Raw genomic sequence first — 12,095 nt, forward strand, 5'->3', positions numbered from 1 at the left:
TTTGTCTAGAATATAAGGACTTTTTCCAAAAAACGTAACTCAACATCATTCACTTTTAAAACAAAAAAAAAAAATCAATAATTTCTTAGTATCTTACTATCAAATATCCAGTTAGTGTTCAAAATTATCTAGCTGGTTCATAATTTTTAAAACAGCTATTTGCTGTTTTAAAGTAAGGACAGGGTGCACAGATTATATTTAGTTGATATGTCTTCTCAGATCTTTTAATCTACCTATTCTTGCAGAAGGGAAACCTTCACTACATACTCTTGTAACTATTATTTTGAACCTTAAACATGTATGACTTATTCAAATACATAAAGAAATCTAAGAGGAAAGGAAAAAAAAAATTTAAAAACTATACCTTCAGGTGGAACCCACACACAGTAGTCTGGGTCATCTTCGGGATATTTAGAAGAAAGTGTGGGGGGAAACTGCAAAAAAAATATGGACTATTTTACTCAAAAGAATTTTAACTCTAAGATAAATTACTGGCTTTATAGTTGCCTGTTTGCAAACAAAAACTAAGCACAGTTTTCATTAATGATGTGGCCATTAATAACCCATTTGGGGGAACATTGTCTGAGTCTTGATTTTTTTTTTTTCCTCATAAAGCCTCAACAAGCTGAGCTTTCATTAGTGAGAGTGACGTCATGCTTTTTAAAAGGGGCAATAAACACACGGCAGATATAAGTGCTTAACAAAATAACTTCTGGAGAGGGAAATCTGGCATTTGCCTTTTGACCTAAGTGTAAAAAAGAATTAACAGAGCAAGAATAACTGCTATTCTCTGAAAGCTTGCTTATAGGATTGATCTTTGGCTGGTGTCTGGAACTTGAGTTTTTGGAAGATTATTATTATTTTTTGGTACTGGTGATTGAGCTCAGGGGCACTTGACCACTGAGCCACATCCCAAGCCCCATTTTGTATTTTATTTAAAGACAGGGTCTCACTGAATTGCTTAGCGCCTCACCGTTGCTGAGGCTGGCTTTGAACTTGTGATCCTCCAGCCTCAGCCTCCAGAGCCGCTGGAATTATAGGCGCGTGCCACTGCACCCAGCTTCTGGAGGATTATTACTATTACCCTAACTGATAAGGGTGGCTCATTGTGTCTCTACTGTACAAACAATGTGGTTTATGCTGAACATCTGTTTTCTTTCTGGGAGTCTGGATTTGTGGTACATGCCAATCAGGGAATGCCTATATGATCCATTCCCACCAAAAATAGTACTGAGTCTCTAACAAGCTTCTCTAGTTAGCAAGATTTCACAATTGTTACAACTTATTGCTTGGGAAATTAAGCATGTCCTGTGTATCTCCACTGAAAAGGACCATTCAAATCTTATACTTAGTTTACCCCAGATTCCACCCCAACCCTGTTCATATTGCCAACTGTGCCTGGTATCCTTTTACTGTAGGAAATCATAGCTGCAAATACAACCATATGTTGAGTCCTGTGAGACCTCTTGTGAATTACAGAGAGGTGTCTTGGGCCTGCCAACACAACCCAGCAATTGCACTTCTTGGAACTTAGCATATCCATATAATATTATGTATTCATAAAATTATTCACTATAGCACTGGTGTAATGAAAGCCTAGAAACAATTCAAGTGTCTATCTAAAGGGTACTGGCTAAACAGGGTATATTCATGCACTAAGAAGCTCTTGATATATTGATAAAGAATGATTTCCATGACAGATTAAAAAAAAAATTAAGATACAGAATGGAGTGTGTTTATATCTTTTGTGTAATAAAAAGATGAAAACAGCATGTTATTCAAATGTCTGTATAGCATATTAGGATATGAAGAAAAATTCACAAATTAATATAAAAAAAAGTAGCATGTATATGAGCAGTTATAGGGAATAGGGTGAATGGAGATAAGAATACAGAATTCAAAAATATAAAAATTAAAGAGTTCAGATTTCTAGGAGAGGAGGCTAAGGCTGTTGGGAACTCTGTCAGTTTCCAAAGATTCAAATTCCTAGATGTGGTCTGTCATAAGAGCATTCATTTCAACTTTCAAAGAAAAGTACTTACCTTGCCTGGACCAGGAGCTTTCTTTTTCTTCAATTCATCTCTGCTTTTCTCATATTCATTCTTTGGTGCTAATTTAAGGGGGAAAAATGATAATAACTATTTTCTGAAAAAGTAATAGACAAAGAAAGATCTTCTCCCTAAGACAGTGTTAAAATTACTGAAGAAAACATCAGTGACAATCTACTACTATAAAAATGAAGGAGCTTGGCATGGTGGCTTGTGCCTGTAATTCCAGCAGCTTGGGAGGCTGAGGCAAGAGAATTCAAAGCTAGCCTCAGCAAAAGTGAGGCACTAAGCAACTCAGTGAGACACTGTCTCTAAACAAAATAAAAAATAGGGCTGGGGATGTGGCTCAGTGGTCAAGTGCCCCTGAGTTCAATCCCTAGTACCCGTCCCCCTGCCACACATACACACAAAAAACATATTAAAAGGAGAGCATTTTTCTTTCACTGATATCCCTAGTTTTTAAAACAAGGCTACAAGCTTGAGGTATGATGAGGATGATGAGGCTATTTCTATTATTCCACATTTTAACCATTATAAGTAAAACCAGATAAAAGCAGTCCCTTTTCTTTTATTGATATTTTTTAATTTTTTTTTTTTTTTTTTTGTGGTGCTGGGGATTGAACCAGGGTCTTGTGCATGTGAGGCAAGCACTCCAGCAACTGAGCTATATCCTCAGCCCTTTTTTTTATTTTTGTACCAGGGATTGAACCCAAGGGTGCTTAGCCACTGAGACACATACTCAGTCCTTTTTAAATATTTCATTAAAATATTAAATATCGCTAAGTTGCATAGGGCCTCGTTAAGTTGCTAAGGCTGACTTTAAACTCCCAATCCTCCTGCCTCAGCCTCACGAGCTGCTGGGATTACAGGTGGGTACCACTGCACCCAGCAAGCAATCCTACTTTACCAGGCTCACTGTGCCTCTACTGTACAAATAGTGTGGTTAATGCTGAACCTGCTTTCTTTTTAGGAGTCTGGATTTTGGGTATATGTGAGGCAGGGAATGTCTATGTGATCAATTCCCAACAAAAATCCTCAGCACTGCCAACCTTTCAAGCAATTTAATAGATTGGGAATCATTTCCATAGTAAGACATATTCAATTGGGAGATGTAAAATTGGGGTAGGCTTTGTATGGCTAGAGGGAAGCATCAAGACATCAGGTGCTTTGTAGGACAGGGAGAAGAGGAGTAAAAGGCACATGAGATAGCACCAAACACAAACCTTTCACATACTCCAATTTCATTCAGGGTGCTGGTGGTTGCACCTACCTAGGATCTATATGGCCATTTCCTATGCTGCCTTAGGGTCAGCTGCCAACCCCTCTTTTTAAAGTTAGGATGTATCTGCGCACAGAGAGGCAAAAGAGTCTGCTATGCTACTTACCTGATGGTTCTTTGCATGATGAAGATGTTTCATTAATCTCTTGATAATTTTTCTTCTGTTCCATGTGGCTGATTTGAGACATGTTTTCTACAAAAAACAGTACCAAAGCCTACTGTTATTATTTAATTCATGGTGGACAGACAAGAAAACAAAACAAACAAACAAACAAAAAGCAAAAGAATCTATGCCTATATATGATAATCTAGTTTTATTGTCATTAGCTTCAACTAACTTTTTTTATTTTTTCGGTACTGGGGATTGAATCCAGGGGCACTCAACTACTGAACCAAATCCCAGCCCTTTTTTGTATTTTATCTAGAGACAGAGTATCACTGATTTGCTGAGGGTCTCAATAAGGTGCTGAGGCTGGCTTTGAACTTGAGATCCTCCTGCCTCAGCCTCCCAAACTGCTGGGATTACAGGCATGTGCAACCGTGCCTGGCAGCTTCAACTAACTTTAATGAGGTTTCCAATAAATGTATCTCTCTAGATATCTAACAGGACCAATTTTCCACTTAAAAAACCCAGCCAACTTTGAGGTAAACTTACTGGCAAAACTTACCAAAAGCCTTAAAAATATACATATTTCTTGGTGTAGAAATTGTACTCCCAGGAACATTTTTTTTTTTTTTAAAAACCAGAGTCAAGCACCAAGATTAAGAGTTTACAATAGCAAACATTAAGAAGTGATTTGTATGTTTAATAAGTAAAAGTTAATAAATTATGACATATCCAAGTGATGCCCTACCCCTAAGTACAACATTTAAAAATAGCATTTTAAGATAGGTGCAGTGGCACATGCCTGCCATACCATGACTTGGGAGGCTGAGGCAGGAGGATCACAAGTTCAAAGATGGTCTTAGCAATTTACTGAGTCCCTAAGCAACTTAGCAAGACCTTGTCTCAAAAAAGAAAAAGGGCTGAGGATGTGGCTTAGTAGTTAAGCACTTCTGGGTTTAATCCCTGATACCAAAACAAAACAAAATTAAATAAAAAACATTTTAAGACAGGGAAAAAACAGGCTATAAAATAGCATATAAAATAGGATCCTCATGCTGTAAAAATAAAAAACTAGAGGAAAAAAAGGCCTGGAACAATCCCTCAGCAGTCACGGATTTACCAATTTAAATTTATAAACCAGATTTTAAAACCTATGCCATTTTCATACACAGGTATACTTTGGTCCCTAAACAACAAAATATAATACTTATTGCTCCCCTTCCTACTGGTATGGCCCAAAGTCCCAGGTGCAGAAAAAACTACATATAAGTATCTTTTTAAAAAGGCAAGTATTTTGCCAACAACTAAACAAAGAAGGCAAATAGGTGAGGAAACAGTAACTTTTCTGTTCCTCAGACACAGTTGAAGGTGACTCAAGAGGAAGACTGTACCCCAGGCCTACTGTTGTAAGTACACCAGTGTAGTCTCTCTGAAGTAGATATGCACACATTCCCACACACATTTAACACCAGTGTTTATTTTTCCTCACATTCCCTATTTTTTGTGAGATCTTAATCTTGCTAAACAGTTTGGCAACCTGCAGGAAAATAACTCCTACAGTTAATAAGGAATAAGAGGCACTAAAAGATAAATAGTAATTTCTAGAGATGAGATTTGGAAAGATTTCTTTTTTCTTCTTTGGACTTTTATATCTAAAATTTCTAAAATGCATAAATATTTTCATAATCACAAAAATTATTTTCAAATTAATCAATTCCCTCTCTCAATATTTTTCATTAAATCTTTTCTCATGAGGGTGAGTGTTATGTGCCAGATTCTCTTTTAGATACTATAGACAAAAAAATGAATAAGGCATGATTCTTGTTGAGAACTTTAGTTCATTAGGCTTAGCCTCGTTTAAGGGTGGGGAGAAAAATGAGTAAGGGGAGATTCATCCTGAGATCACCTAATCAGGCCCCAACACTCACACTTCTCCCCTGCCCTCCACCTCTAAAGTGGCATCAGCTCAGGGTCATTCCTCAGCAGCCGTGATGACAGAATCTACAGATTTCAATCCTCTATCATTCTGGAACACACTGGAAATACTTCCCTTTAATATGCAATAGAATAAATAATAACTGGCAATCAAAGGAAGAGGACTAACTACATTTCCTTAGTACAGAGTCAGTGTCTCAAATATATAACGTCAAAACTCATAGACAAGAACTAGTTTGCTTTTTTAACCCTATCCATAAGTAATACAACTGGCCGTCTGAATAGCACCAGGTGGAGAAAGATATTACCATGGTTTTTTGTTTCCTTAGAACATGTGAGATCTGTGGGAGAACTCATTTCCTGCACTGAAGTTTCTGGCTCTATCTCCTGTGGCAACCTGCTGTTTCCATCCTCCATTTTCTCTTCGTGCTCCTCCTTTTCTTTCTGTTCTTCTTCATCTTCTTCTTCCTCCTCCTCTTCTACTTCAGGCTCGTCCTTCATTCTCATTAGAGCCGGAGGGAGTTCTGGACGCTTGGGGGGCAATTTCTATGAGGGAAACAAAACCACAAATGTGTAGTTCTACATAATGATAAAAAAAGAGGCAAATTTCTTCCAGGAGGTTTAACTAAATGCATAGAATGTCTAACTCTCTAGGTTGATAAATCCTGCAAAAGCAGGCTGGAAGTAAAATTTTCACATAAAATGGTATCCATCTATGGACCCTTAACAAGTATGTTTATTAGTTTATAGGATCAAAACATTTTTAGGACTGAGGTGTAACTCAATGGTAAAGTGCTTGCCTAGCATGTACAAGGCCCTGGGTTTGATTCCCAGCAATGTGGGTTGCAGTGGTGGGGAGAGAACAGGCTAAAGATTATTAAACACCAAACATTTGAAACAGCTCGGAGGGAATTAAAACATTTATTCCAGAGGAGCAATAGCTGTAGGAATTCTATCATATTTGACCTCTTAATATTAAAGGACCCTAATTTATTACAAAATCTTCTAGGGAGTAAATCAGACACACATTCCCAAGAAAGAAGTCATCGTACTGTTTTTTCCTTTTAGACTTAATGTAATTTCAAGGAAATAAGACTTGTAAAACAGTAAAACTGATCCTGAAGAATAGGAAGACATTTCTTAAAGTATAAAGCAACATAATTTTTTTTTTTTTTAAAGACACTGTTTTCCTATGTCACCCAGGCTGACCTAGAACTCCTGGGCTCCCAGTGATCCTCCTGCCTTAGCCTCCCAAGTAGCTGAGACTATAGGCATATGCCACCATATCCAGAAAAGCACGTTTAAATCAAGGCCTTTCAATACGAGCACTTATTAGGAAAAGTTGATCATATTTGTGGAACAGAAGTTTCAAAGTATACCTTTGTTTATATCTGCCCCTACCCCAAAGCTTCCCTCTTCCATAAACCACACAACTCATTCAGTACACATAGCTGAGACTTCATCTCTGCCACCAGAGGGCAGTATATCCCAATACAAGGTATTAATGGGCTGAATCCTCCCTACTTCCATATCCTGCAAATTCACATTTTGAAGTTCTAATCCCTAGGACCTCAGAATGTGACTGTATTTAAACATAATAAATGAGGCATTTAGGACAGAGCCCTAAGTCAATATTACTGGTGTCACTAGAAGATACTCCAAAAGTGCAAATGCACAGGGGGACTATCAAGTGAAAGAGCAGCAAGAGGGGGCAACCATCTGCAAGTCAAGAAGGAAACCAACTGTCAGCACCTTGATCTTAAGACTTCCAGCATCTAGAACTGTGAGAAAATAAATTTTTGTGTTTTAAGCCACCCATTTTGTGGCATTTTGTTATAGCAGCCCTAGCAAACTAATACCCCACAGGTTCAGTTCTTTAGAGTGATAAAAAAAACTTTTAAAAGCTAAATCTATAAATAGGAATATATGTAAAGCAAAAACAACCATCAGTGAGACATTATAGAAGAGTAGAAAGATCATAAAACTTAGGATAAAAGATGGATCTGATAGTGTTATATGGTATTTTGCCTGGTTTTTCTTCTTTAAGACATAGTATTTCCCACAAGTTATAAGGTATTGGAAGGATTAAACAGAGTATGGAAAATCATATGGCAGAGACAAGCATATACGTTACATTCCTAATAAATATTATTTGAGTCTGACTATTACATCCATTCACCAGGTTAAAAACATTTAACTGAGTCAGATGTGGTAGTGCACACCTGTTATCCCAGGTATTTGGAAATTTGGGGCAGAAGGATCACAAATTCAAGGTTAGCACAGGCAACTTAGCAAAACCCTATCTCTACTGCACCTACTCCCCCTGCCCCCCGCCGCCAAAAAAAAAAAAAAAGCATTCAGTGTAAGAGATCTATTTCTAAACCCAATATTCATTTGAAATTAACAAACTATTGCTTGAATTTACAAATCAGTTACTTACAAATTGACTGGTATGAATTAATTTGCCAATTCTTATAATTCTAAATTGAACAGAAAAAGCTAACAAGCAAATTCTGGGAAAGATATGACTATACCAAACCCATAACCCTTTTTAACACACTGGTGTAATGAGTCATTTGCACTTGTAAAATAAAAATTAGCTCAGGGATAACTCACCAGTTAAATAACACTCTACCTTGACTCACAACTTACCCCTACTGTTCCAGTTTTTAACTTGAATTTGCTTCCTCCTTTCATAGCACCAAAGAGAGGCAGTGTAAGTTTCTTAGCTTTATTTTCTGTATCTGTAGTCTGACTTTCAGTCCTAGGAAGAAAGAACAATTATACATATCTATTCTGGTGAGTCCAAGGTTTTATCTATAAATATTGTAACACTGACAAAGAAACTGCTGGTAAAACAAAAGTGACTACAAAATGAGTATCTGGAGCATACAACAAGAAGGAGGTATTCAGGCAAGCAGAGTTTGAATGGACAATGACATTGCTGACTATCATGAACAGAATTATTAAGGGCAAGATGATACTGCTCCCTTAGATGAATAAATTACAACATGCTACAGTCATCATCAAATGATGACTACAGTACAAAGGTCACTGGTAAAGGAGAATACATTAAGCATGACCCCATTTCCATTAAGTGGCAGGAGATGGATCTACGGTGTAAAGCCCTATTTCCCACCAATCTCTGAAGTGACTTACTTTACTTATCCAGAGTTCACACTTAACCATAACCATGTGCTATGAGCAAAGACATTAAAAAAAAAAAAAAAAAAAAGGAAGTGTGTGCATAGGTTGGGGGTAGGTAGGATAGCTTGCATAATTAAGAGAGTGCAACTGTTGAGGTTGTCAACATTCTAATTGGCTAGAGATGGTTATAAAAGCCAAGCCCAAGAGAGTAAAGCTGAAAAAGAATAAAAAAGAAGAAATTAGAAAAGAGAAGGAAGAGAACAGTAAAAACAAAAAAGACAGCAGTTAACAAGACACTGAACTTGTCAGAGTAGCAAAGGTGACAATAAGAGGTAGGCAAAGGCAATAATTAGAAGATGTATGAAGACACAGGGGAAAGTAAGCAGAGGTCACAAAGGCAATGAGGAGATGGCTTAAGGAAACAGGAAAACTTAAAAGAACCAAACTAGACCAGGGAAAAAAGCCCCATGTTGCCTTCACCTGGACCATGGGACACTCCTGCAAACTGGAATATAAGGACAGGACTGACACTTTTAGACCTTATGAGGAACTGACTACCCTGGCCTATTCTGAAGCTCACTTGCTGCCTGCCATCTTTGAATTAAGTCTTGTCCCCTTCCCTAGTGGCATTCTTGGGATCCAGCTTCACCACCTTTCTCCCTATCAGAGTCAGAACCCATTCCCTTCTTATAACCACCAGAAAAATCCTGCCTGCCTGACCCTGAAATACCCTCTGCTAAATCATGACCCTTTGCACCCATCCCTATAAGCCTCATAGACAGAGAAAGGTAATAACACAGATGTTTTTCTACTACATTAAATAGCAGATATTTAATAGCTATTAAATGACTGGGCTAGTCTGGAGGATGTGCAAAGACTGGCTCAAAGGAAGTGAAAGAGCAGGAGAGAGGATCACAACTAGGAGTTGCTTGGAGGATAAGTCTGGGAGGCAGAGTTAGGTAGAAACTTTGGAAATTCAACTCTGAAGAGAGAAGTGGAGGGAGAAGTTAGAGAGCATCTAGGCCAGTAGCCAAGAAGGGAAAGAAAAGAGAAATCAGGCAACCACACAGACCACCAACAAGGAGGGAGCCTCCAGAGGAAGCAGAAACATGTCTTTTAGCTCAGAACACCACCCAAGGGGCTGACTTAACAAGTTAAAGGATGATCAAGGTGAAATTAAACTCACAAGTAATTTGTTTACCCTGCATATGTCCCCTGAGTTCTTACTTACAAAAACAATGTTATGAATAGTTGCTAGACACAACAGAAATAGTAAAACTTAAGACACTCATGTCAATAATATATGTATACCAGCACTTTAAGTGCTATCCATTTAATCTTTGCATCTTCATTACCTCCAATTTACAAATGAAAAAAGTGATGACCAAAGAAGTAAATTAACTTGCCTCAAAATACCCAAAAAGTAATTGCTAGAGCTGAGAATTAAACCTAGGAAGTCTAACTCTGTGGAACCTATTTCTCACCATCATTAAGTTAGGTAATTTAGATGTCATACTGGTTAACTGGACATTTGTGATTAGGATTAGGAATCACTACACAGTAGTCCTCTCTGATCTCCAGTAGATACCTAAATCTATGGATAACACTAAGCTCTTTATTTATTTTCTCCTATACATACATTCACAAATTTATTGTCTTTCCATCTTTGTATGTGTGGGTATGTTACCAGAGACTGAACCAGGGCCTCATACATGCTAGGAAAGCATTCCATAATTGAGCTACATCCCCAGCCCTTTTTATTTTACTTTAAGACCTAAACTTCCAAGTAGCTAGGATTATAAATTTGTACCATAGCACCTGGCTTGAGAAGGTACCTTTTAATATGTAGATATTCCTATATAATGCCATCAGGTTACAAATTTCATACACAGGGATGAGGGACTTAAGTATTTACTGACAAACTAAAGTAGAGTCCAACAGAACTTTCTGCAATGATGAAAATTTTCTATATTGCACTATCCAATACAGTAGACACCAGCCACATGTGGCTACTGAGCACCTGAAATGTGGCTAGTATAACTGAAAAACTGAACAGTTAATGTTATTTAGAGAAATTTTAGCTAGATACAGTGGCACATACCTATAATCCCAGCAATTTGGGAGATTAAGGAAGGACAATCACAAATTTGAGATTAGCCTCAGCAACTTAGCAAGGCCCTGTCTCAAAATTTAAAAAAAAAAGGGCCAAGGATGTAGCACAGAGGTAAAGCACCCCTGGGTTCAATCTCAGTATTGAAAACAAAACAAAACCAAAAAAAAAAAAAAAAAAAACCCACACACAAAAACAAACAAAAAACAGAAGAAAAAAAGAAATTTTAGCTTTAATAATACATGTACCTACCTATTGGGTGCTATATTGAATAGTATTAACTAATGAAAATAAGAAACTTCCTGCAGTTAACCACCTTCAGAAGTGGATGAACCCATGTAGCTAGTACTACTTTTTGAGATCCCACCTGAACTGTGCTCCTGGGGGTTGTTTATTTCTATAACAATCTATTCTACATTTTCAAAATTTAATGAGACCATATAGAATAAAATTTTAAATACTGTCAAGTTGAAAGACTGGATCATTCCCCAGCCCCTATACATACTCTCTCACTCATAAATTATCCTCAAAATCTGACTTAGAAATGACTTGATAATCTTCTAGATGTCTCCAAATGAATTTGAATTAATCTAACCCAATAATTTTCCCAAATGCAAAGTTAACAAAATTCACTTCTAGATTATGCTTCCTTCCTTTAAAGGAAGAGATTTTGCTTTAAAAAAAAAATTCACACAAATTGAACAATTTTCAACTGGTTCTTAAGAATGATAAATATAGGAATTAAAAGACAATTTGTAAGCCAGGCATGGTGGTGCACACCTGTAATCCCAGTGGCTTGGGAGGCTGAGACAGGAGGATCATGAGTTTGAAGCCAGCCTCAGCAAAAGTGAGGCACTGAGCAACTCAATGAGACCCTGTCTCTAAATAAAACACAAACTAGGACTGGGAATGTGGCTCAGTGGTTGAGTGCCACTGAGTTCAATGTCTAGTAAATGTTAGCCAATTTGTGCTTTTGGCTTTTTCTCTGTGGTTTTTAGAAGCATCCAAGTCCAAGATTTATCACTCCTGAGAAAAGAATGTCAAGAATGACATGTACAGACTCAATCTACTGCCTTAGCCTCCTGAGTATTTGGGATTATAGGTGTGTACCAAAGCACTTGAAACCTTTTTTTTTCTTTATTGGTGCATATTAATTATTCAAAATAGTGGGCTTTGTTGTACCATATTTGCATATTATCAGCTTTTTAAAAAAAATGTTTTTAGTTGTGGACACAATACCTTTATTTATTTATTTATTTTTATAAAATAAATAATTGAGGATTGAACCCAGTGACTCACACATGCTAGGCAAGTGTTCTACCACTGAGCCAAAACCCCAACCCCTTGTTATCAGCTTTTTATAAATCTTGCCAGATATACAGTAGCATATGCTGCTGGAATCCTTCTCAGATTTTCTTAATGAGGACAACCAGGTACTGCAGACACTGATGGCTAAAGGTCCACACTTGC

General features: G+C 37.3%; 1 protein-coding gene across 3 annotated transcripts in view; it reads right to left on the reverse strand.

Annotated features, from left to right (window-relative positions):
- The window catches only part of LOC107137033 (solute carrier family 4 member 1 adaptor protein), a 57,123-nt gene that overhangs the window by 33,646 nt on the left and 11,382 nt on the right, over positions 1-12,095 (reverse strand). For all 3 annotated transcript variants that reach the window (XM_048804622.1, XM_048804623.1, XM_015479414.2), the window contains exons 9-13: positions 8,021-8,132; positions 5,677-5,914; positions 3,434-3,520; positions 2,043-2,110; positions 365-434 (exon numbers count right to left, since the gene is read on the reverse strand). In XM_048804622.1, the coding sequence (XP_048660579.1) occupies positions 365-434; positions 2,043-2,110; positions 3,434-3,520; positions 5,677-5,914; positions 8,021-8,132 (575 nt within the window). The remainder of the gene's footprint in view (positions 1-364; positions 435-2,042; positions 2,111-3,433; positions 3,521-5,676; positions 5,915-8,020; positions 8,133-12,095) is intronic.

The sequence above is a fragment of the Marmota marmota genome, unplaced genomic scaffold (genome assembly GCF_001458135.2).
Source record: "Marmota marmota marmota unplaced genomic scaffold, marMar, whole genome shotgun sequence".
NCBI classification, from domain to species: Eukaryota; Metazoa; Chordata; class Mammalia; order Rodentia; family Sciuridae; genus Marmota; species Marmota marmota.